The sequence below is a fragment of the Salvelinus fontinalis genome, chromosome 26 (assembly GCF_029448725.1).
Source record: "Salvelinus fontinalis isolate EN_2023a chromosome 26, ASM2944872v1, whole genome shotgun sequence".
NCBI lineage: Eukaryota > Metazoa > Chordata > Actinopteri > Salmoniformes > Salmonidae > Salvelinus > Salvelinus fontinalis.
Genome location: NC_074690.1, coordinates 35,631,760 through 35,658,717, shown reverse-complemented (window position 1 = coordinate 35,658,717; position 26,958 = coordinate 35,631,760). Strand labels below are relative to the sequence as shown.

Here is a 26,958-nt window from a genome sequence, read left to right as displayed (position 1 = left end):
GACTCCCACGAACGCGATGGTGTTCTCCGTTTTGCTCTACGACTCCACAAGTGTTACGGGACTCATCTTCAGGTAACCGGTACCGGTTTAAAAAAACGAATGACGGTATGAAGGTTGTTTACCCAAAAAAGGCATTAAATATGTATTAAATAAATATACATATTTCATGAGTTTACAAATAAATATCTGCTAGATTTAGGACAGACACTTCAAAACCTTGTTTCTTATGATTTATTTTTGGACGGTCCTTTTTGCCATTTATGAATGTTTTACTCAAAAGGGGTCCTAAAATTCCAAATCAAATAGCTAAATGATCCATTGTTTGGCAATCTTAAAACAACTCCATATGTTAGCTTAGCACCACCCCCCCCCCGACGTCTTAGACTTGAAATAATTAAATAAATGCTTAATCCCGTACCGTGTTTTTGGATGGTTCCCAGGGCTCCACCTTGCTGACGTCCTGCATGTCCTGCAGCTGGCGGAGCTGGGACAGCGTGTGGTGACGCAGTGCCTCGTGGAGAGGAGTGTCCCCATCCTTGTCCTGCACGTCCAGCTTGGCTTCCGCTCGCACCAGTAGCTGGAGACAGACAGACACAGAGCGTTCCAAATGAACATGGTGCTAATTTATAATGTGCATTTATTTGTATAACAGTTCAGTACCAATTTTTCAAAACGATCATCATCCAAATGAGTATAGCATCATATCGTAGTAAGACGTCCAAGCACATGACTGTGGTCCTGCTGTGCCAGTCTGAAGCTGCACTTCCCAACCACTCCACAAGATGGCGATGTAACAGCTTTACCCAGACAGGAGCCACATTACTCCCCTCTCACGTTCCCTCAGAAAGCTTTCTCCTTTCTTTGGCACTACGTCAGCTTGGACCTAGCGGGCTAATTCTACTGCAGGAGATCCTCCATTTTAAATTAAACGTGGGTTACTGTCTTTGATGTTCTCAACAGCCTTTAGTGCACCGTCAGGGGGACAGATAGTGAGATAACTACAGATAGCATCTTCAATTAGTGGTAGGAGAGAGGGAGTGAGGAGAGGAGCGAGGGAGTAAGGAGAGTAGCGAGGGAGTAAGGAAAGTAGAAAAGAGGGAGGGAGTGAGTGAGTGAGGAGAGACTGACCCTGACGATCTGTGTGTGCTGTCTCTCCACAGCCAGGTGCAGGGCCGTCTGTTGGTTTACATTCTGGATGTCCAGGCTGGCACTGCCCTGAAAGGAGGAAACAGAGGGAACACACAGAGGGGGGGGGGGGGGGGGGGGCTATCATTCAAATATTCCTGTATAAACTCCCCAGTATAACATGCACACACTGGTTCTGCGGTGTACCTCCTAATGTATACTACAGTAGATTGGTGCATGACTGCATGGTTTAAGCTAGGGCTGAGCAATATATTGAATTCACAGACATTGATATAAAAGGAATTGGCGACTAGTTCTCATTCTGAGAAGCAAGCGTCTTCTTATCCATGTAGGCGACTTGATTTCAACATCTAAAAGTGGACAGGCTAGCATGTTGTTCAAACAGATGGAGATGGACAGAAGGGTGTGTTCATAACAGTTCAACTGTTCTACCTTGTTAGCAAGCAGATTGATCCAAGTTGGCTAGACTTTACATATAAAGATTAGCTGGTTACTCACTAGCACGTGGGCTTGTGCTTCAGGGATTGTTTGAGACATTTTCTATAACGCCTGCTACAAGAAGTTGGTCATTCTTAGTGGGGATGTGCATTGTACATGGCTCTGGTTAAATTTGTAACCAAAAGGGCATTTTCATAGCCAGATCAGTGGCTATTGAAAAAAGCAGGTTCAAATATTTTGATAAAATGTTAAAAAATGATGCTCTTATGGTTGTGGAAGGCTTATATTTGGGCTAGGTATAATTTTACAAGCCCAGAATTAATTTGGCTATTCCAGACTGTTTGAAATGCAGTGGGGTGTTAGTGTGTGTCCTACCTGGTGAACAAGCAGCTCGGCCACCTCTACGTGGTTGTTGAGTGCGGCCAGATGCAGGGCGGTGTAACCATCGTCCTTCTTCTCGTCTACGATCCAGGGCCGCGGCAGCTTGGACAGCAACACACGCATGGCACTGCAACGAGAGAGAGAGAGAGAGAGAGAGAGAGAGTGAAACCGAGAGGGAGGGAGAGAGAGGGATGAGCAGGAAGATGATGGTTTGGTGCATGACAACAGAATCCTAGGAAGGAAGGAAGGAAGGTCATGGGGGCGCAATCGATTGATCAGTGCTGAATGACTAGGGATGAGTCCCAAATGGTGCACTGCCTTTGACTAGATTCCTACCGGCCCTATGGGATAGGACAGTGATGGTCCAGTCACGTGGCCAGGATACATTTTGGAAATATGATATGATATGAACATTCCTCAACGTATCAAAAGATTCTATTCTATATATCAAAGTCCAATACGCCGCTTGAAAGGCATCACTCCACTGAGGACCAACACACACTACAGAGAAAGGTGCCGAAACATACAGTGCACCAAAAAAAACATTATTATTATTTATTTTTTTACACACACACACACACACACACACACACACACACACACACACACACACACACACACACACACACACACACGTTCGATTTTTTTCAACAGTGGATTCATTCTTACATGGAAACTACTAGAATGCTAACGATGGGCTTGGCTATTGGCACAACCACAGCTTCTATTTAGGCTAACCTTTGTGGAGTACTGTACAAGTGCCTGACGGAATTTGAGAAACCCACATCCTCAAGTCAAACCCAGTTGAAAGAAGAGAGAAAGTCTTTCCCTGGTGAAGCAGCACAAAAGCCCCCGTTATTGAGAGGCAAACTGGTCATTAACCACAGTTAGCTGCTTTCAGTCAGTTCTCCTTATGGGGGGGGGGGGGGGGTAAGAATATAATGTTTAAACAGGGTTGTTTAAGAGGGGTGCGTTGCGAGGCAGCAGCGAGTGGTTATGCTCCTGTTTGAAGGTCATTTGGAGGTTACATGCCTTATAGAGAGATGGCTGCTGCATGGGGAAACGACAAGACACGAAGGAAAGTAGTAGTGTGTCTGGACTGGAATAAGGCCTATTGACAATCTGCAGAGCACTTGGAAAAGAGAGCCAACTATGCAATGACGCCACACCAAAACAGAAACGGGATAGAACATTGGACTGGAGAGAGCAACATTACAATGGAAAACTGGCCTATATGGGCAGACCCTATTTGAACGTGGGAGAGAGGCGGAGCGGTAGAAGGACAGAGACAGGCATGCGACAAACCCCCTGCTGAGCAGACTGGGTCTTCCATCAAACCTCAGCTAGCCAACACACATCCAATTATCTCTCTATCCATCTCTCCATCCCCTCTTGCCCTGCCCAGCCCAGCATAAGCAGCCTGGGCTAGAAGTGACCAGCCCAGTAGCTCTCATCCCATCACACACTGCATGCAGTGAGGCAATTTCGTAACCTCCCTAATACAGTCAACCAGGCCAATAGTCAAAGACAAAACCTGGCTATATCTACTGACTTTGTTGGGAAACTTCCCACAACGGCGTAAGTTGCATCTTTGAAACTGCGACAAAAAAACACAAAAAACAACAGCCAAGTACAGAAGGGTTTTGACACGGCTGAAAAGTTCTGGCAAGGCATAGAACAAGGCTAGAGAACCAGCGGAGGAAGGAAGAGGGAGCGCAGTAGTTGCTAGGTAGATATTAGGTCCTTATACACATGTAGTAGTGAAACAAAAAGAACAATAGAGCAAGAAAGAAAGTAGAGACACAGGCACACGCTGGGAGTAGAGTAGGCTTTGGGACTCGGAGCTCTCTGGAGTACCGGTTAGCTGTAGGGTGGATTCTGCTAAACCCACACTCTCTCTCTCTCTTTAGAGTAATAAATAGCATCAGCATAGTAACCCTCCAAGCTGCAGCAGAAGTTCAGTATATATCTGTACAGAGCAGAGCTGGCTGCTCTATTACTGCAGTGCTGCAGAATACCCTGATCCCCAGTCTCTCTCTCTCTGTCTCCGCACAGCGTCTGTCTTAAGCACACCTGCATTGCTTGCAGCCATCTTAAAATGCTTAATGCAGGAGAGCGTGGCTTAAACGTGTTGCCAACCAGCCGCAGCTCTACTGCTACCAATTTTCTAAACAGTCAAGACGTGTCACTGCGAAATAGTGCAGTAGTTCGTAAGATATAAGATAATGATCACGTGGGACACTTTAAAGAAATTTCCCTCAAGAATATTTAAACTGTATAAACGAATAAATATTTGACAGCTGTATTCTTCTTCTCTATTCTACAGGACTAAAACACTTGAGTTGAGAGAGAAGATAATGTTGTCATCCCAAGAACTCTCTACAGCGTGACATTGAGAGTCAACCTTTCTGAATTGCACTCTCCCCGACTACAAGAGTTTATGAGACCCACAGGCAACCATCCCATGCAAAAGCTTGTGTTCTCTGGTCCTTGCTATCTGGTATCCTTGGGATGTCCCTACCCAATTGAAGATGAAAGGTAAAATGGTTAACGATGCAATATGTAACCTTTTGGGCGACCCAACAAAATTCACATAGAAATAGATAGATCTGTCATTCTCATTGAAAGCAAGTCAAAAGTGGTAGATCTTGTTCTATGTGCACTATTTCTATGCTCCCCATCAAATTTTGTTTGTGCTTCTTTTACTTTCAGTCTTGTATACCTGCTTCAAACAACTTAAAATAAAATATTTTTGGTTATTGAAAAGATATTTCACAGCGGTTTAGACAGGACAATGATTCTCTACACTATACATTGTTTTGTCAAACTTAAAATTAGCAGATACCCATAGACTTTCAGTCATTGCGCTAAAGCTAGCTAGCATTGGCTCACAAAACTACCCCAACTGACTCTACCCCAACTGACTCTGGGGAAGCAGATAAAGGGCCTCACTGCAAAATAGCCTATTTTGACTTTGTGTCTGTGAAAACTAGTGACAACCGGAAAATGACGCAATTATTCCAAAACTCATTGTTGGAACACATATTTTAGGTTGTGTTCCGCAAATGCGCATGTAAAAATGGAACAGAAAAAGCAAATGAACATAGTCTTCAAGAGTCAGTCAGACCTACAGACGTTTTCGTGAAAAGACAGATTTTCATAATGTCTCATGGTCTCACAAACACCGCTGTAGCTCGGCCACCTTTCAACGCATGATGCGGAAGGCCGACAGAGGCAGATGGGGTGGATTGAGACGCAGCCAGAGTAACAAAAAAAAAAAACATCACTGGCTTAAATTAACAGATTTTGATGGCCATTTTTTTTATGTTACTTAGATTAAAGATTTAAGGATTAAGAGTTAAGGATTAAGGTAAGCTTAAGGTTACAGTAAGGATAAGGGTTAAGCTTAGGGTTTAGGGTAGGGACATCCCAAGGATTCCTAATAGCACTAACCTTAGTTCTCCCCTCTTAGGATTGGTCGAAAAATCTCCTCAACAGACAATTTAACCAATGACAGCCCACCTTGCCTCCCCAGTTCCAGGTCCCCCACCAAAGTGACTAGGGGCCTGGCAGCAGACTGGTGGTCTCTGGTGTTTGCTAGGTGGTACTGCGGCACTGTGCTGCACTGATCAATTAGTGCTGGTTGGGGTGGAGAGAGACAGAAAGGAGAGTCTCTCCAGTAAAGAAGAAGCTTGACCATAGAGATGGATAGAAGTCGCACTTGCACACTGCATGGACAGCGCCATCGAGGACTTTTACATTAGCTATCATGGCAAAGATAGGTACTCTCTCTTTCCAGCTCTATGAGGCTGAATAGATTGACAGGCTCCCTGCCACGCTGGGTGAAATGGGCAGACATTAATATTAATGCACCTGCCACGCTGCCTGGCTGGCATTGCTGCAATGCAGTTAGCTATTTGCCGAAGAGACAAGATTTTTTTTTTTTAAAGGGGAGGATGGATGAAGAAATAACATACTAAATATCTCAAACTAAAAGCATAATTTTTGGGGCAAATCACTCGCTCAACCTCGTTTAGATCTATTACTAAATGTTAGCATTGAGCAAGATAAGGAGACTAAACTGCTGGGTGTGACCCTAGATAGCAAGCTTTCATGGTCAAAACAGACTCAAATGGTTGCTAAATGGGAAGAGGTCTGTCCATGATAGGGCGTTGGTCTGCCTTCTTCACATCAATGCACAGAATTAAATAGAGCGATGACTACATGTAACTTATCCACCCCAGGTAACTCAAGCCAGCATTAAATCCTGTTTCAAAAAACAGATAAAGTTTGACATTTTTGCAAATGTATATATTTTTAAAAATACAACATTTACGTAAGTATTCAGACCATTTACCCAGTACTTTGTTGAAGCACTTTTGGCAGTTTTACAGCCTCGAGTCATCTTGGGTATGACGCTACAAGCTTATCACACATGTATTTGGGGAGTTTCAGGTTGGATGGGGAGCGCCGCTGAACAGCTATTTTCAGGTCTCTCCAGAGATTTTCGAGCTTGACTGGGCCACAAGGACATTCAGAGACCTGTCCTGAAGCCACTCCTGTGTTGTCTTGGCTGTGTGCTCAGGGTCGTTGTCCTGTTGGAAGGTGAACCTTCGCCACAGTCTGAAGTCCTGAACGCTCTGGAGCAGGTTTACATCAAGGATCTCTGTACTTTGCTCTGTTCATCTTTCCCTCGATCCGCCGCTAAAAAACATACCCACAGTTTGCTGCTGCCACCACCATGCTTCACCGTAGGGATGGTGCCAGGTTTCCTCCAGATGTGATGCTTGGCATTCAGGCCAAATAGTTCAGTCTAGGTTTCATCAGACCAGAGAATATTGTTTCTCATGTTCAGAGAGTCTTTAGGTGCCTTTTGGCAAACTCCAAGCGGGCTGTCATGTGCCTTTTTACTGGGGAGTGTCTTCCATCTGGCCACTCTACCATAAAGGCCTTATTGGTGGAGTGCTGCAGAGATGGTTGTACTTCAGGAAGGTTCTCCCATCTTCAGAGGAATTCTGGAGTTCTGCCAGAATGACCATCAAGTTCTCCCCTGATTGCTCAGTTATGCCGGGCAGCCAGCTCCATGAAGTCTTGGTGTTTCCAAACTTCTCCCATTTAAGAATGATGGAAGCCGCTGTGTTCTTGGGGACCTTCAATGCTGCAAACATGTTTTGGTACGCTTCCCAAGATCTGTGCCTCGACACAATCCTGTCTCTGAGCTGTACGTACAATTCCTTCGACCTCATGATTTTGCTCTGACATGCACTGTCAACTTTGGAACCTAAAATAGACAGGTTTTAATACATTTTAGAATAAGACTGTAACGTAACAAAATGTTGAAAAACTCATGGGGTCTGAATACTTTCCGAATGCACTGTATAATCTTGTATTGTAATTTGCACTGTACTATGTATTAGACATATATATTCTTTGTATGTACTGATATGTAGGCTGTGAACCTCTAGTAGTAGCAGGGCATATAGACTTGGCCAGGGCGTTAACACCAAGGAGGCTTGGAGAAAGATTCTGGAGCATGTGGAGGGAGGGAGGGAGGGAGAGAGGCCAAGTGTTAAAGGATGATGGAGACTCGAGCTGGAGAAATAAAAAGGCAAGCTCCTTTTGTTAGGATCTGTGTTAAAGCTTGCAGGCAGCAAGAGAGAAAGTGCCTCAATGCAGAAGGGCACCGCGGAGAAAGGAGAACAGGGGAGGGAGAGAGAGAGATGGATAGAGGGAGAAAGGGACAAATACAGATGGGGAGAGAGAGAGGGATAGAGAAAGAGACGGAGGAAGAGAGAGCAGAAGTGAAGGTGTGATGGAACTGGGTCATGCTGCGGGAGATCTCAGAAGTCCCTCAGGAGCACTCTATCGGGGCCTGTTGTCTTGGGCTGCAATTTGTCATTGACTAGGAGCCTGTATAGCGAGGGTGTGTGTGTGCAGGGGTGGGTGGGAATGGTCAACAGGGCCATTCTGCTACCCTGTCCTAGCTGACAGCTAGCTGTGTGGTAGTCAGTACCTGGTACCAACAATGCAACAGGAGGTGAGGGAGAAAATAACTAATAGGACAGAGCTAAATAAGAACAGTGTGTTCCATAATATGTTTCGCTGACAAATAACAAAAAAATCCAGCCTTAATATATTTGGTGTTGTCAATATTTTGGAAAGTTAACAGATAATGCGCTGTTTTCATCACGCAGGTATTTCATTGCATAAATATGGCTAGATGGAAACCTATCTACTGCCAACTCCTTAAGGAATTTCATGCTAAACAAATTGAAACAGACTGGCATTCAGGCTACCATCCTCTAGCCGGTGTGAGTCTGGGGAGTGACAGTCTTCAGTGAGAGCTAGGCTAGAAGATGTAAATATATGATGTAGCCTAAATAAGTAAATAGAGCCCCACAGGTTGGTCTTGGCTATCAAAAGGGGGATGGATGCCCAATGACCCAGTCCCACCGTTGAGATGGACTCCACCCTCTAGTCTCTCTCAATGTAGACTGAAAGGCTAAATAAACCAGTGCAGGCCAAAGCAGCACATCACAGAGGAACCAGGCTCCAGCTCCATAGAAAAGCCTTTGATTAGGCTGGCGTGGCTGGAATAATTCTTCCTGCAAAGTGACCTTCGCTGTCTACCTGTCGTAGGCCCTGCGTGTGTGTGCTTATGTTAACCACTATTTATTTGCATAAAACGGGATGGGAAGAAAGTTAATTGACTTGTGCATTTCTATGTTTTGGAATGGCTTGAATTGCTAAGCAATATAATGAATTTTGTGGTGACCAATAAAAAATGTAAAAAATGACTGGTGCATTTTTTAAAGCAACCGACCCAGATGTGGATTTGTCCATCTCTGAAGTAGGCAATGATAATGCTTCGTTTAAAAAAATGTATCCTTAAATCACTTGGCATTGTGGAACATTCTGATTCATAGCAATTTAAGAAGACAGAGGTAGACAGTGAGGGGGACCTGAATGGCACATTAATGTCCCATTGGTTCTATATGACCCAATTATTTCCCCACAATGCTCCTCTGCCCCTTGCACTTCATTCCCTTCAGCACCTTAAAAAAGCCTCACTCATCTCTGCACCAGCCATAATACATGTCATAATACTCATAATCTACGTCCTGCCATAATACTCAATCTACATCCTGCCATAATACTCAATCTACATCCTGCCATAATACACGTCACGCCATAATACTCAATACACATCACGCCATAATACTCAATACACGTCACGCCATAATACTCAATACACGTCATGCCATAATACTCAATACACGTCACGCCATAATACTCAATACACGTCACGCCATAATACTCAATACACGTCACGCCATAATACTCAATACACGTCACGCCATAATACTCAATACACGTCACGCCATAATACTCAATACACGTCACGCCATAATACTCAATACACGTCACGCCATAATACTCAATACACGTCACGCCATAATACTCAATACACGTCACGCCATAATACTCAATACACGTCATGCCATAATACTCACACTACACGTCCTGCCACAATACACCCCCTGCCATAATACTCACACTACACGTCCTGCCACAATACACCCCCTGCCATAATACTCATAACACACGTCACGCCATAATACTCACGATACACGTCACGCCATAATACTCACGATACACGTCGCGCCATAATACTCACGACACACGTCGCGCCATAATACTCACGACACACGTCGCGCCATAATACTCACGACACACGTCGCGCCATAATACTCACGATACACGTCGCGCCATAATACTCACGATACACGTCGCGCCATAATACTCACGATACACGTCGCGCCATAATACTCTCAATACACGTCGCGCCATAATACTCTCAATACACGTCGCGCCATAATACTCACAATACACGTCGCGCCATAATACTCACAATACACGTCGCGCCATAATACTCACAATACACGTCGCGCCATAATACTCACAATACACGTCGCGCCATAATACTCACACGTCGCGCCATAATACTCACACGTCACGCCATAATACTCACACGTCGCGCCATAATACTCACACGTCGCGCCATAATACTCAATACACGTCGCGCCATAATACTCAATACACGTCGCGCCATAATACTCAATACACGTCGCGCCATAATACTCAATACACGTCGCGCCATAATACTCACGATACACGTCGCGCCATAATACTCACGATACACGTCGCGCCATTATACTCACGATACACGTCGCGCCATAATACTCACGATACACGTCGCGCCATAATACTCACGATACACGTCGCGCCATAATACTCACGATACACGTCGCGCCATAATACTCACGATACACGTCGCGCCATAATACTCTCAATACACGTCGCGCCATAATACTCTCAATACACGTCGCGCCATAATACTCTCAATACACGTCGCGCCATAATACTCACAATACACGTCGCGCCATAATACTCACAATACACGTCGCGCCATAATACTCACAATACACGTCGCGCCATAATACTCACAATACACGTCGCGCCATAATACTCAATACACGTCGCGCCATAATACTCACACGTCGCGCCATAATACTCACACGTCACGCCATAATACTCACACGTCACGCCATAATACTCACACGTCACGCCATAATACTCAATACACGTCACGCCATAATACTCAATACACGTCACGCCATAATACTCAATACACGTCACGCCATAATACTCAATACACGTCGCGCCATAATACTCAATACACGTCGCGCCATAATACTCAATACACGTCGCGCCATAATACTCACAATACACGTCGCGCCATAATACTCACAATACACGTCGCGCCATAATACTCAATACACGTCGCGCCATAATACTCACACGTCGCGCCATAATACTCACACGTCGCGCCATAATACTCACACGTCACGCCATAATACTCACACGTCACGCCATAATACTCAATACACGTCACGCCATAATACTCAATACACGTCACGCCATAATACTCAATACACGTCACGCCATAATACTCAATACACGTCACGCCATAATACTCAATACACGTCACGCCATAATACTCAATACACGTCACGCCATAATACTCAATACACGTCACGCCATAATACTCAATACACGTCACGCCATAATACTCAATACACGTCACGCCATAATACTCACACGTCACGCCATAATACTCACACGTCACGCCATAATACTCACACGTCACGCCATAACTCACACGTCACGCCATAATACTCACACGTCACGCCATAATACTCACACGTCACGCCATAATACTCAATGCACGTCACGCCATAATACTCAATGCACGTCACGCCATAATACTCAATGCACGTCACGCCATAATACTCAATGCACGTCACGCCATAATACTCAATGCACGTCACGCCATAATACTCAATGCACGTCACGCCATAATACTCAATGCACGTCACGCCATAATACTCAATACAAGTCACGCCATAATACTCAATACAAGTCACGCCATAATACTCAATACACGTCACGCCATAATACTCAATACACGTCACGCCATAATACTCACATTACACGTCCTGCCATAATACTCAATACACGTCACGCCATAATACTCAATACACGTCACGCCATAATACTCAATACACGTCACGCCATAATACTCAATACACGTCACGTCATAATACTCAATACACGTCACGCCATAATACTCAATGCACGTCACGCCATAATACTCAATACACGTCACGCCATAATACTCAATACACGTCACGCCATAATACTCAATACACGTCACGCCATAATACTCAATACACGTCACGCCATAATACTCAATACACGTCACGCCATAATACTCAATACACGTCACGCCATAATACTCAATACACGTCATGCAATAATACTCAATGCACGTCACACCATAATACTCAATACACGTCACACCATAATACTCAATACACGTCACGCCATAATACTCAATACACGTCACGCCATAATACTCAATACACGTCACGCCATAATACTCAATACACGTCACGCCATAATACTCAATACACGTCCTGCCATAATACTCAATACACGTCACATCTACGTCCTGCCACAATACACGTCATGCCATAATACTCAATACACGTCACGCCATAATACTCAATACACGTCACGCCATAATACTCAATGCACGTCACGCCATAATACTCAATGCACGTCACGCCATAATACTCAATACACGTCCTGCCATAATACTCAATACACGTCACATCTACGTCCTGCCACAATACACGTCATGCCATAATACTTGCAATACACACCCTGCCATAATACTCAATCTACGTCCTGCCATAATACTCAATCTACGTCCTGCCACAATACACGTCCTGCCACAATTCACATCCCGCCATGATACACATCCCGCCATGATACACATCCCGCCATGATACTCATAATCTATGTCCGGCCACAATACACATCCTACCCCAACACACGTCCTGCCACAACACACGTATAATTCACGTCCTGACATAATATTAATAATACACATCCTCTAGTGGGGAAATGGATCCAGAAAAATGTAAAGGGGAGATACAAGGGTGTGTGTACGTAGATCAAATCACATTTCATTTGTCACATACACGAGTTTAGCAGATGTTATTGCGGGCGTAGCGAAATGCAGTATCTAACAGCAATATCTAACAATTTCACAACAATACACACAAATCTAAAGAAAAGGAATTAAGAATATATAAATATTTGGGCTAGCAATGACAACACAACAACTTTCCAAGTCACATGGACTAATGGACAAAAAAGCTGGTAAAATATTACAGAACATTCTTTCACTACTCCGACCCTGCCTAGTGAGACAGCTGCAATTTCTTTCACTACTCCGACCCTGCCTAGTGAGACAGCTGCAATTTCTTTCACTACTCCGACCCTGCCTAGTGGGACAGCTGCAATTTCTTTCACTACTCCAACCCTGCCTAGTGAGACAGCTGCAATTTCTTTCACTACTCCGACCCTGCCTAGTGGGACAGCTGCAATTTCTTTCACTACTCCAACCCTGCCTAGTAGGACAGACAAAATAGCTGGTAAACTATTACAGAACATTCTTTCACTACTCCAACCCTGCCTAGTGAGACAGCTGCAATTTTTTTCACTACTCCGACCCTGCCTAGTGGGACAGCTGCAATTTCTTTCACTACTCCAACCCTGCCTAGTAGGACAGCTGCAATTTCTTTCACTACTCCGACCTGCCTAGTGAGACAGCTGCAATTTCTTTAACTACAATCCTTACCCTCATGATTGATTTCCTGACCATTTTTTCACCACAACTACCATGACTCTGACCATCAAAAATGGCACAAACAACACACAGTATAACATAAAAACTATTCTTGCCCCTGGAGATTTTTCATGCTGTTTCACACTGAGGTTAAGAAGCCATGCTTAGAGGGATTGACTGGGGGTTTGCAGAGCAGAACAGTGGTGGAGAATTAAGCTGCTCGAAGCGAGGGCCTTCGATCGACGGCCAGTCAGGCAGCCTCCTGCCTGTCAAAATATGGTCGACCGTCCGAGAGGCACCAAGGATCTACAGCATGCTCGTAAATCTAGCACTAAATCACTGGCTGCCTCGGCTCCCGGCCACACACACACACACACACGTTTACACTCCGACGGATGGCTGAGTTCACTGTGTAGTAGATGAGCTGCAAGGGTACCAGCCACACTAGAATATAATAAACCAACACCTTTAAACCAATAACAAAAGGAGGAACAACCCTTTACCAGATTCTGTACATAAGTAAAGTGCAGTAATTGTAGAAGATCCAAACAGAGATTAAGAGGCTGCTGTAGTGTTGCAGGGATGGATGGGAGTCCTGCGGTGAATTCTAACTTCTCACCCTCTTCCCTACTACAAATGACTTCGGGGATTGAAGATACACTGGCAGAATGGAGTCCATATAGCTAATTAAAATGTATCCATTGATTGCAGAGGAAAAATTTGGAGTAAAACGCTTTGTATCCGCTACTGTCCCCCCCTGAAGCACTGAAACAACGGGGCCATATGCCCCAGTGCAATACAGAGGATATGTATAATGTGGCTCACGAGGGAGCTGGGCTGTTTAAATGTACATTGCTGTACAGATAAGAACGAGCCCATAAAAACATGAATAAATTCCAACTGTAGTCCACCAGATCCGTGTGGGTGCATAGATAGAGTACCATACAGTTCTCAAGTTCTTGCTTTTCGTGTCCAAAATACAGGCTAAATAATGGACTTTTGATAACTTCTGTATGGTTTTCCTTATTCACAATTTCTTATTCAATGGTGTTGTGCAGGGGTGTCAAACTAATTTTGCCCCAGGTTGCCGCATTTGGTCTTCAACTGAAAATGGATTACATATTTCCTCGCCATCAAAACTTGCATAAAATAATCCTCCATTCATCATTTTTGGAATTTTCAATATTTCATGCCTGTCTAGCTTTAATTTCAGTGATTATTAGCTAGCTGAACAGTCAAAAAACGGTATAAATGAAGTTCAATTATCTCTACACAGTTTTGATTTTGTTAGTCAGTCTGTCCTGCCACCCCTCGGATACACAAACCCACAGCAGGCTGGATTGGACCCCCTCGCTTATTTTATGAATATATACAATTGAAGTCTGAAGTTTACATACACCTTGGCCAAATACATTTTAACTCCGTTTTTCACAATTCCTGACATTTAATCCTAGTAAAAGTCCCTGTCTTAGGTCAGTTAGGATCACCACTTTATTTTAAGAATGTGAAATGTCAGAATAAAAGTAGAGAGAAGGATTTCTTTCAGCTTTTATTTATTTCTTTCATCACATTCCCAGTGGGTCAGAAGTGTACATGCTACCAAATACTAATTGAGTGTATTGCCTTTAAATTGTTTAACTTGGGTCAAATATTTTGGGTAGCCTTCCACAAGCTTCCCACAATAAGTTGGGTGAATTTTGGCCCATTCCTCCTGACAGAGCTGGTGTAACTGATTCAGGTTTGTAGGCCTCCTTGCTCGCACACGCTTCTTCAGTTCTGCCCACAAATGTTCTATAGGATTGAGGTCAGGGCTCTGTGATGGCCACTCCAATACGTTGACTTTGTTGTCCTTAAGCCATTTTGCCACAACTTTGGAAGTATGCTTGGGGTCATTGTCCATTTGGAAGACCCATTTGCGACCAAGCTTGAACTTCCTGACTGATGTCTTGAGATGTTGCTTCAATATATCCACATAATTTTCCTGCCTCACGACGTCATCTATTTTGTGAAGTGGACCGACCCTCCTGCAGTAAAGCACCCCCACAAGATGATGCTGCCACCCCCGTGAGATACAGTGAATTATAAGTGAAATAATCTGTCTGTAAACAATTGTTGGAACAATTACTTATGTCATGCACAAAGTAGATGTCCTAACCGACTTGCCAAAACTATAGTTTGTTAGAGACGCGTGACCAGAAAGCATGCTACACATTTTTTCCTCCGGTATTGAACACAGATCATCCCGTCTTCAATTTTATCGATTATTTACGTAAAAAAATACCTAAAGTTGTATTACAAAAGTAGTTTGAAATGTTTCGACAAAGCTTACAGGTAACTTTTGAGATATTTTGTAGTCACGTTGTGCAAGTTGGAACCGTTTTTATTCTGGATCAAACTGGCCAAATAAATTGACATTTTGGATATATATCGACGGAATTAATCGAACAAAAGGACCATTTGTGATGTTTATGGGACATATTGGAGTGCCAACAGAAGAAGCTTGTCAAAGGTAAGGCATGGATTATATCTTTGTTTCTGCGTTTTGTGTCGCGCCGGGAGGGTTGAAATATGATGGTCTGTGATTGTTAGCTGGGGTGCTATCCTCAGATAATAGCATTGTTTGCTTTCGCTGTAAAGCATTTTTGAAATCTGACACGTTGGCTGGATTCACAACAAGTGTAGCTTTAATTTGGTGTATTAAATGTGTGATTTCATGAAAGTTTAATTTTTATAGTAATTTATTTGAATTTTGCGTTCTGCATTTTCACTGGATGTTGGCCAGGTGGGACACTACCGTCCCACATATACATTTACATTTAAGTCATTTAGCAGACGCTCTTATCCAGAGCGACTTACAAATTGGATATCCCAGAGAGATTAACACATTTGAGCCAATCACAAGTGTTGTGACAAGGTAGGGGTGATATACAGAAGATGGTATTTTACCAAATAGGACTAAGTCCATATTATGCCAAGAAAAGCTCAAATAAGCAAAGAGAAACGACAGTCCATCATTACTTTAAGACATGAAGGTCAGTCAATACGGAAAATAAAACCCCTTGAATGAGTAGGTGTCCAAAATCTTGACTGGTACTGTATAACGTAATGTATATAATAAGATGGTCTTTCTTTGAGGGGAGAAGCAGCGTCTTAATTGCACGCAATGCATCACAGACTATTCACTTCATTCTCCTGTCACACATTTATATGAGCGGTCCAACTTAACCAGGTAACTCACTGTGAATTATGCACCAGATGTCAGATTATGAACATTGTAGAACCAGATCTTTCCTAGATCAGAGTGTGTACCATGCATGCAGTAACATGGTGGCTAAGAACACACTAGATTTGAATGTGTACCATGGAGTAGCAGGCTGCAGTATTGTAGTGCTGGGATGACTCATCCATCAAGATATAATATGTTCTGCATTAATCTAACATGGACTACTAAACCGGTGTAGTTCCTGTGCACAACATGATGTAGGCTTTGTGCACTCAGAATTCGGTTTCATTACATCTACAATAACCATGAATGAAACAAAAATAATAACATAGTCAACAGTGTCCAAAAGGTGTCCTCCACAACACGCCGAAACACTATCATTGACTATAAAGAACTATCAAGTTGTGCCCGAATAGAAATTACGACAGCCGTTCCAATACATCAAATGAATATAAACATTTGTTTTTAAATGGAGTGAGAAAATATTCATAGACCCGTCAGCCGTGTAGTAAGGAGTATATCACCTTCATATCCTATATTTATCACCTGCATTGCTGAAGCACTTAAAGGGAAACACAAATAAATCCTGCTCTTTCTAGGTTTGGCAAAGGAGAGCAGGGCACAGTATACACACAGTACCACTGCTTCATATACAGTACAGTGTTTTTTCTTTGTCAAAATGGGACTGTGCGGTGGGCGTGGCAATGGGTGCAGTCAGCCTGTCGACGCAGCTGAATTTTAGAACAATATTTATTTCATTTTTTGTTTACCCTTATTTTACCAGCTAAGTTAACTAAGAACAAATTCTCATTTACATCAACAACCTGGGGAATAGTCATAGGGAAGAGGGGGGATGAATGAGCCAATTAGAAGCTGGGGATGATTAGGTGGCCATGATGATATGAGGGCCAGATTGGGAATTTACACAGGACACTCTTCAAATCAAATTGTATTGGTCAAATACACGTGTTAAGCAGATGTTATTGCGGGTGTAGCAAAATGCTTGTGTTCCTAGCTCCAACAGTGCAGTAATATCTAACAATTTCACAACACACAAATATAAAGTAAAGGAATTAAGAATATAAATGTATTTGGACGAGCAATGTCAGAGCAGAATAGACTAAGATACAGTAGAATAGAATACAGTATAAAATAATGAGGTAAATAATGCAAAATATGTAAACATTAAAGTGACTAGTGTTCCATTATTAAAAGTGGCTAGTGATTTCAAGTATGTATATAGGCAGCAGCCTCTGTGCTAGTGATGGCTATTTAACAGACAGAAGCTGTTTTTCAGTCTCTCGGTCCCAGCTTTGATGCACCTGTACTGACCTCGCATTCTGGAAGATAGCTGGGTGAACAGGAAGTCGCTCGGGTTGTTGTTGTCCTTGATTAAATGTTTGGCCTTCCTGTGACATCGGCGCTGTAGGTGTCCTGAAGGCAGGTAGTTTGCCCCCATGAACCTCTGGAAAGCCATGCGGTAGCGGGCGGTGAAGTTACCGTACCAGGCGGTGGGTGAAACAGCCGAACAGGATGCTCTCAATTGTGCATCTGTAAAAGTTTTGTAGGGTTTTTAGGTGCCAAGACGCACTGTTGCGCCTTCTTCACCACACTATCTGTGTGGGTGGACCATTTCAGATCATTAGTATTGTGTACGCCGAGGAACTTGAAGCTTTCCACCATCTACACTGAGGTCCCGTCAATATGGATAGGAGGGTCCTCCCTCTGCCGTTTCCTGAAGTCCACAATCAGCTCCTTTGTTTTGTTGACGTTGAGTGAGAGGTTATTTTCCTGGCACCACACTCCCAGGGCCCTCACATCCTCCCTGTAGGCTGTCTCATCATTGTTGGTAATCAGGCCTACTACTGTTGGGTCGTCAGCAAACTTGATGATTGAGTTGGAGGCGTGCTTGGCCACGCAGTCATAAGTGAACAAGAAGTACAGGAGGGGGCTGAGCATGCACCCTTGTGGGGCCCCAGTGTTCAGGATCAGCTAAGTGGAGGTGTTGTTTCCTACCGTCACCATATGGGGGTGGCCATTCAGGAAGTCCAGGACCTAGTTGCACAGGGCGGGGTTCATACCCAGGGCCTAGAGCTTAATGATGAGCTTGGAGAGTACTATGGTGTTGAATGCTGAGCTAGTCAATGAACAGCATTCTTACATAGGTATTCTTCTTGTCCAGATGGGATAGGGCAGTGTGCAGTGCGATGGCAAATGCATCGTCTGTGGATCTATTGGGACAGTAAGGAAATTGAAGTGGGTCTAGGGTGTCAGGTAAAGTGGAGGTGATATGATCCTTGACTAGCCTCTGAAAGCACTTCACGATGGCAGAAGTGAGTGCTACAGGGCGATAGTCATTTAGTTCAGTTACCTTTGCTTTCTTGGGTAAAGGAACAATGGCGGACATATTGAAGCATGTGCGGACAGCAGACTGGGATAGGGAGAGATTGAATATGTCCATAACCACTACAGCCAGATGGTCTGCGCATGCTCTGAGAATGGGGCTAGGGATGCCGTCTGGGCCATCAACCGTGCGAGGGTTAACACGCTTAAATGTCTTACTCACGTTGGCCACGGAGAAGGCCACAGTCCTTAGTAATGGGCTGAGTCGGTGGCACTGCGTTATGCTCAAAGCAGGCAAAGGGGTTTAGCTTGTCCGGAAGCAAGACGTCGATGTCTGCGACGGGACTAGTTTTCCCTTTGTAGTCTGATTGTCTGCAGACCCTACCACATAAGTCTCATGTCGGAGTTGTTGAATTGCAACTCCACGTTGTCTCTATTGTCTCAACTCCACGTTGTCTGTATTCTGCCATATTCCCAGTCACATTGCCATGGTTAAATGCGATGGATTGCACTTTCAGTTTTGCGCGAATGCTGCCATCCATCCACGGTTTCTGGTTAGGTTTTGATAGCCACAGTGGGTATAACATCTCTAATACACTTCCTGATAAACTCAGACACGGTATCAGTGTATTCGTCAAAGTATTTCTCGGTGGGAACCCGGAACATATCCCAGTCAGCGTGATCAAAACGATCTTGAAGCGTGGATTCCAAATTGGTCAGACCAGCGTTGAACAGTCCTTAGCACGGGTACTTCCTGTTTGAGTTTCTGCCAATAGGAAGGGATGAGCAAAATGGAGTCGTGATCAGATTTTCCAAAATGGAGTTGTGATCAGAAGATCTCTGTAGTGAGTGTTGCAACCGAGGACAAACGATTTTTACACTTGGCGGTCCCATTATGTGAACTTATGTAGCCTACCACTTCGTGGCTGAGCTGTTGTTGCTCCAAATGTTTCCACTTCACACTAACAGCACTTACAGTTGACCCGGGCAGCTCTAGCGGGGCAGAAATGTGTTCCTTGTTGGAAAGGTGCCTTGTTGAAAGTCACTGAGCTCTTCAGTAAGGCCATTCTACTTTTTCCTGTTACATTTGAGTGCGTGTGTATGAAAGTGAATGTGTGTGTACATGCACTTGTGTAGTCACTTTCACCCAAAAGCTCTGTGTGTCCTTAAGCAGGAGAGCAGCACCCATCCCCCCCCCCACCCCATACATGTGCTGTAGCAACACAGTGGCCAGGACCTGACGTTTTCAGCACAACACAGAAACAGAGAGGGAGCATTTAAGCACAGCCAAGCGTATCTATTGGCCCAGAGCCACACTTGGCCCGACCGCCAGAGGTGTGGTAGTTCTGATTGGACAATAGACACGGGTGGATTCAGGCTTGTATTAGCTTGTCCTCTGGCTGATCTGTTGGACAGATCCCAGCGCTGAGCGAGAGAGAGGTGGACTGAGTGGACACTGGCTGGGTTGGGGATGTTGGAATTAAAGTCCCTCTCTGCATGTCACTTGGGCTCCAACAGGTTGGAGGCAGTGTCATTTAGGTGTATGGTAAAACTGGCTCTTGGCAGGGCTCTACACGTGAGTTTTTTTACAAGGAGCATGCATGCGCCTAAGTTAAAATGTAGGCGCACAAAGAAATAAAACACTTTTTCTAGGTGCACTGTGTGCTACTAAATTAAAATTCAAGGTCACACAGCAAAATATTTAGGCGCATATACAAGTAAAATGGTCCTATTAGGCTCTAGACACACATAGCGAAATGTGGTCTACAAGTGCAGCTCATCTCATCTCCTTCCAAAGGTTACCTGGAGTAACGCATCTCGGTGAGATCACATATCTTTTAATGAATTACAGAGCACTTATCTCCGTCCTCCAGCCATCCAATCTTGAATTAGGCCAGATCAACTGGGGAAAGAACCGATCATACACACTGCAGATAAACAACAAACGTATCATAATAAAAATACAAAAAAAGGCCTCTGTATGTAACTATGTGTCCCCTCTTGGTTTTATCCTGCAACAAGGAAAACGCTCCTATGTTCAATGTGGCTCAGGAGAATTGTAACTGTGCGTGCGAGTGAAGATACGACAACAGGGAGGTAGTATTGCATTATCCTCGTCAAACACCTTCCCCGTCACCTCCCTTTATTGACACTGTGCAAGCACCTGTCTTAGTCCTCTCCCATATTACCATACGAATATGAAAAACCATCAGGTAAAAATGCCAAACATACAGAGTATGCATGTACGTACCATACACACTGAGTATACCAAACATTAGGAGAAGGCTCCTAATATTGAGTTCCCACCCCCTTTATGCCCTCAGAACAGCCTCGATGCATCGGGGCATGGACTCTGCAAGTTGTCGAAAGCGTTCCACAAGGATGCCGGCCCATGTTGACTCCAATGCTTTCCACAGTTGTGCCAAGTTGGCTGGATGTCCTTTGGGTGGTGGACTATACTTCAAACACAAAGGAAACTGTTGAGCGTGAAAAACCCAGCAGCGATGCAGTTTGAGACACAAACCGTTGTGCCTGGCACCTACTACCATACCCCGTTCAAAGGCACTTAAATCTTTTGTCTTGATCATTCACCCTCTGAATGGCACACATACACAATCCATGTCTCAATTGTCTCAAGGCTTAAAAATCCTTCTTTAACCTGTCTCCTCCTCTTCATCTTCACAGATTGAAATGTATTTGACAAGTGACAACAGTAAGAGATCATAGCTTTCACCTGGATTTACCTGGTCAGTCTCATGGAAAGAGCTGTACTTAATGTTTGGTATACTCAGTGTACATGTGCAGTGTGTGTGGGCATGCTTGCCTTTGTGGGTTTGTGTGTATTTAACTGTGTGTGTTTTGTGTGTGTGTGTAGCTTCCCCTGCAGTGTGGCTTGATGGAACAATGGCTAGAGGATCAGAGGCTGAGGTTGGCTGCAGCCACAGGCTAACCCCTCCATCAAGCACACAGTCACAACACCCCCCCCCCCCCCCCCACCGACCCCCTGGTAAGTGTAGCCATTCATAAATCACTTTAATTCCATCCGGTGCTCAAGAGCCTCACCCTCCAAATGATTCGCAGAGTGGCGCACCGGTCTAAGGCACTGCATCCCAGTGCAACAGGCATCACTACAGTCCCTGGTTCGAATCCAGGCTGTATCACATCCGGCCGTGATTAGGAGTCCCATAGGGCGCCGCACAATTGGCTCAGCGTCGTTCGGGTTTGGCCGGGGTAGGCCGTCATTGTAAATATGAATTTGTTCTTAACTGACTTGCCTAGTTAAATCCAGGTTAAATGAAATAAAATAAAAAATTGGGGGGGAAAATGGTTGAGGGAGGGTCGACGAGGGAGTGATAAAGTAAAATATATATATATATATTTTTTTAATGTAACCTATATTTAACTAGGCAAGTCAGTTAAGAACAAATTCTTATTTACAATGACGGCCTACACCGGCAAAAGCTGGACAAAGCTGGGCCAATTGGGCGCCGCCCTATGGGTCTCCCAATTACCGTCTGGTTGTGATACAGCCTGGATTCAAACCAGTGTGTCTGTAGTGACGCCTCTAGCACTGAGATGCAGTGTCTTAGACCGCTGCGCCACTCGGGAGCCCCAAGAAGGGATGAAGGGAAGAAGATTCTTGCTGATGGAAGGAAGAGTGAAAGGATTTACCTCAAAAGCACAGTATGGTAACAGATCTGTGTGTGCGGTCTTGCCAACTTCTATGGTCATCATTGTCATCGACGATCACAGGAGTTGGCAAAATAGCACAAACAGATCTGGGACCAGGCTACAAACTAGACTCAATCGGAAAAAAAGAGGTTATAATCCCACAATGGTGTTGGTGTGATACACAGAGCTGAGTTGCACAGCTGAAAGAAGCCTCACGGGTCAAACTTCAGCAGCCAGGATCACAAAGTCAAAGACCTTGAAAAAGCTTCAAGATGATCTGAAGGATCTTCAAACTCCTGCAGTCCATCAAGTTCGAGGGAATCTCTTTCAAGTCCAGACACTTGTGACAGAAGCTGTGTCAATCACATGGGAGAGTATCAATTGAATAGCCCCCAAAATGTACTTAAAAAAAAATCTGTTCAACCTGAGAGCACATTGTGAATGTCGAGAACACGTTGCTCAAACTCATCCACTCATTCTGGCACATGGAAAGTCCAAAAACAAGTTCTTGACTAGTTTTCAAAAGCTTTCATGGTTTTTGCACACCGAAATGTTCGGTTCCAGAAAGGAACCGCATTGAGATCTACCAAAACACTACGTTGCCAATCAATCTCTTATAAATGGCTCGTCTTAGTGGAACTCTTGGTTGAATGGAGTCGTCATCTTAAGACAGTAGATTGAAAACAGCTACCCCACCCCTTTATCCAGCTGAAACCATCCAATCAATTAGTGCTGTGGCCCCTTCCTTCGCATATTGATCGATTACCTGCTCAGCTTAAACATCCAGCCCGTACTATTTATCACCCAGGCAGGGAGGACGCATGTGAGGCCGCTGGGGCTGGTTGAGTGATGCTGCTTCAGAGACAGATGCTTGCCTGTCTTGAGGTAATTCTAATTAAACTGCTGGGCTTGGTTCAGGTTGGGCTGGCTGGGCGAAACGGGACCAGTCAGACAAACCACTGAGGGTTTAGCATTAGGGACTGAAGTTTTTCCCCTGGCTGACCAGGTCACCTGACCAGGAAAACTCCAATCTCTAGCCATAGCCTCTAACTGGGGCCTGACTTTGTTCGGTCAAAGTCCATGTGTTTGCGAAGCAGTACCTCATAGTGGTACATTTTTTGAGCGACCGCTTCAAGTGAAGCAAACTCAATGGCAGCACACTCTTACACCACACACTGGCGGGAAAATGGCTGCTGGCTCGGCTGGGGTTGGCTAGAGCAGAGAAACTCGCTATATGAAGGCTAGGGTGTTTTTACACTTGGTCTCTTTCAGACAATTTATGTGAACTCAAGGCAGTTAACTTAAATTGTTTGTGCAGTGTGAACAATCCAAAAGGAAGAGACACCAGAGCCCCGAAAGCGAACTGAGACCATCTCGAGAGGTGGTCCGTGTTCGGTTCGCTTGAATTCCGCAGTCTGGTTCCCTTTTTAGGGCAAGGTGAACACAAAGCTCCCCAGGTTCACTTGTCATTATTCCCACACCACACACTAGACTACTGCAACACCATTTCCCCTGCCATAACCCCTCACACTGATGCCACAAAAGAGAGACGATGAGCAGACTGGCAGAAAAAAACTTGTGCTGTTTTCGGCTACTGATTAGCGATTGTCAAGTACGTGCAGAAGTTTTTTGTTCAGATTATTTGTTTGCAATATGTTATCTGTAGGCTAAGAGAGCTTCATAAGCTGTTTATTCGAATGTGGGGGTTAAATACTGTGAGAAGACAACAACGTATTTGGTTACAATCAACATAGGGTACTAAATGTATTCAAGCTTTTAAGGGGTGGTAGCCGACATTGAGTGTGAAATTTTCAATTACAGCGTTATTTAACCTGCAGTTATTCTTCTGCTATCTATTTTGATTCCAATAATATTTCCATTTTAACAGTATCTTCTGATTGCATTTAGTTAAAAGATGAGACAATAATAATTGCAATCTATTAGCTTCCAAAATAGGTTTGTCTAGCTTTGCGATACTTCCTGATGGATTGGCTTATCCTGCGCACTTGGTGAAAACCCAAGTGAATGTTGAAAAAAGATCTTGGTTCCTTTCTAAACATAGCAATGTGAACGCAAAGGGGACTCGGACCACAAAAAAAACTGGCAAAAGATTTGAGTCCTCATTCAAGGCAAGGGCAGTGCGAATACAACGCCAACAGATATTTTACTTATTTTTTTACCCCAGAGTTCACTTTAAAGAGGACTGAGATCGGTGACAACGTGAAAACATCCCAATAAAAGTGTGTCAAGCAAGAGTCAGCGGTACCTAAAGTGGTAGACAGCAAGCATCACATTATAGTCAATAAGTTATGAAAGAATAATGTTGATGTACAATATTTAATGAGAAAGGAGCTGGCTAATAAATGAACTTAAAATCAGCAGAGAGCGCAACCATTAGTTTGACTGGTGGAGCCCTGCTTGAAGCCTCCCTTCTGGGCAGTGGGACAGCCAGCCTCCTCTTTCCTGCTACTTACTGCATAGTAGACCTACCTCACACATAGGGCTGGGCAGTACAGTTTTTTACGATATACCGGCATTGATGCACGGGACCAGTTTGGGTTTTTACTTTACCTTCTATAACGGTATTTGAATGTTTGGTTTGTTGACATGTGATATGCCGTGTGTAACTTCAATTTTTATAATTTACTCCGCTACTTCAGTTCTCTCCGCTCGCTCCATGCTGCGTTCCACACAGACCCAGCCCCGTCACTCAAGCAGCGCATTTGTTGCTTGACAACCAGACACTTACGTTCAGTCTGCAAGGTCAATGCAGCACATGCAACAATGTTGTTGATGACGACGATGCTGTTTCCACTTTGCTTCTTAATATAAATCCACAATTACACAGCTATTTTGTGTTTTCTTAGCAAGTTGTGGCTAAGTCGTATTAGCCACTATTGCTAATCGCTAGTTAGCTGGCTAGATGTACCGAGTCAGAGCAAATTTAGCTAGCTATGCAGCCTGATACCAGTGATGGTGTAACATAAATCAGCATGTTGTTTGTGCAACAGTATCTTTCAAATCAAAGAGAAATAGTAGAAGCATGAATATGTTAGCTACATAGAGTGGCTAAGAGAAAACATTGAACGTATCCAAAGATTATTAAGTCCCCTAGGAAACACTGACCAACACTTTGTTTCTTACCCTGGTATTTTTATTCGTTGTCATGTCAAACAGTGAGCCCACTATAATTTTTTAAACTATAGAATTAGATTAATAATTTTTCCACAGTTCACCCAAGTGTGTTGATCTAAATCGCAAGTCAAATAGCCACAATTTATTTAAAAAATAAGGCCTAGATCTTTTGCCCATATCGTCCCACCCTAACGTGGCAGTGTGGAAATTCTCTCAAATGAGTGCAGGAAATGTAGAAATCGATGAAAATGCAGAGTTTAATTGAACAGTATAAAACAATCAGAGTGGAGAGAGACCCATTGAAATCTCATAGAATGTACAGTATATATACACAAAAGGATGTGGACACCCCTTCAAATTAGAGGATTCAGCTATTTCAGCCACACCCATTGCTGACGGGTGTATAAAATCGAGCAAACAGCCACACAATCTCCATAGACAAACATTGGCACTAGAATGGTCTTACTGAAGAGCTCAGTGACTTTCAAAATGGCACTGTCATAGGATGCCACCTTTCCAACAAGTCAGTTCGTCAAATTTCTGCCCTGCTAGAGCTGCCTCTGTCAAATCAAATCAAATGTATTTATAAAGCCCTTCTTACATCAGCTGATGTCAAAGTGCTGTACAGAAACCCAGCCTAAAACCCCAAACAGCAAGGAATGCATGTGTAGAAGCACGGTCAACTTTAAGTCCTGTTATTGATAAGTGAAAACGTCTAGGAGCAACAACGGCTCAGCCGCGAAGTGGTAGGCCACGCAAGCGCTCAGGACCATCGAGTGCTGAATCGCGTAGCATGTAAAAATCACCTGCCCTCAGTTGCAACACTCACTACCAAGTAACAAACTGTCTCTGGTAGCAACGTCCGCTACTGTTCGACGGGAAATTCCTGAAATGGGTTTCTATAGGAGAACGCTACCTGCCCCAATGCATAGCGCCAACTGAAAAGTTTGGTGGAGGAGGAATAATGGTCTGAGGCCATTTCTCATTGTTCGGGCTAGGCCCCTTAGTTCCAGTGAAGGGAAATCATAACGCTACAGCATACAATGACATTCTAGATGATTCAATACTTCTAACTTTGTGGCAACAGTTTGGGGAAGGCCCTTCCCTGTTTCAGCATGACAATGCCCCCGTACACAAAGCAAGATCCATACAGAAATGGTTTGTCGAGATCAGTGTGGAAGACTGGCCTGCACAGAGCCCTGACCTCAAAAAAAATGTTTTTTTAATACTGTGATACTGGCCATATCACCCAGTCCTACTCACACATACATAAAGTAGCGTCTGGACAACGCAGCAGAATGACACGTGCCTGACAGGAGGAATGCGGCAATGAAGAGCTGTTGAGTGTGTAGCGGTGGCT

General features: G+C 44.1%; 1 protein-coding gene across 8 annotated transcripts in view; it reads right to left on the bottom strand.

Moving 5' to 3' along the window:
• LOC129824187 (E3 ubiquitin-protein ligase mib1) overlaps positions 1-26,958 on the bottom strand; it is an 83,494-nt gene that overhangs the window by 9,902 nt on the left and 46,634 nt on the right. For all 8 annotated transcript variants that reach the window (XM_055883625.1, XM_055883626.1, XM_055883632.1 and 5 more), the window contains 3 exons: positions 1,960-2,092; positions 1,129-1,215; positions 419-577 (listed from right to left, as the gene is read on the bottom strand). In XM_055883625.1, the coding sequence (XP_055739600.1) occupies positions 419-577; positions 1,129-1,215; positions 1,960-2,092 (379 nt within the window). The remainder of the gene's footprint in view (positions 1-418; positions 578-1,128; positions 1,216-1,959; positions 2,093-26,958) is intronic.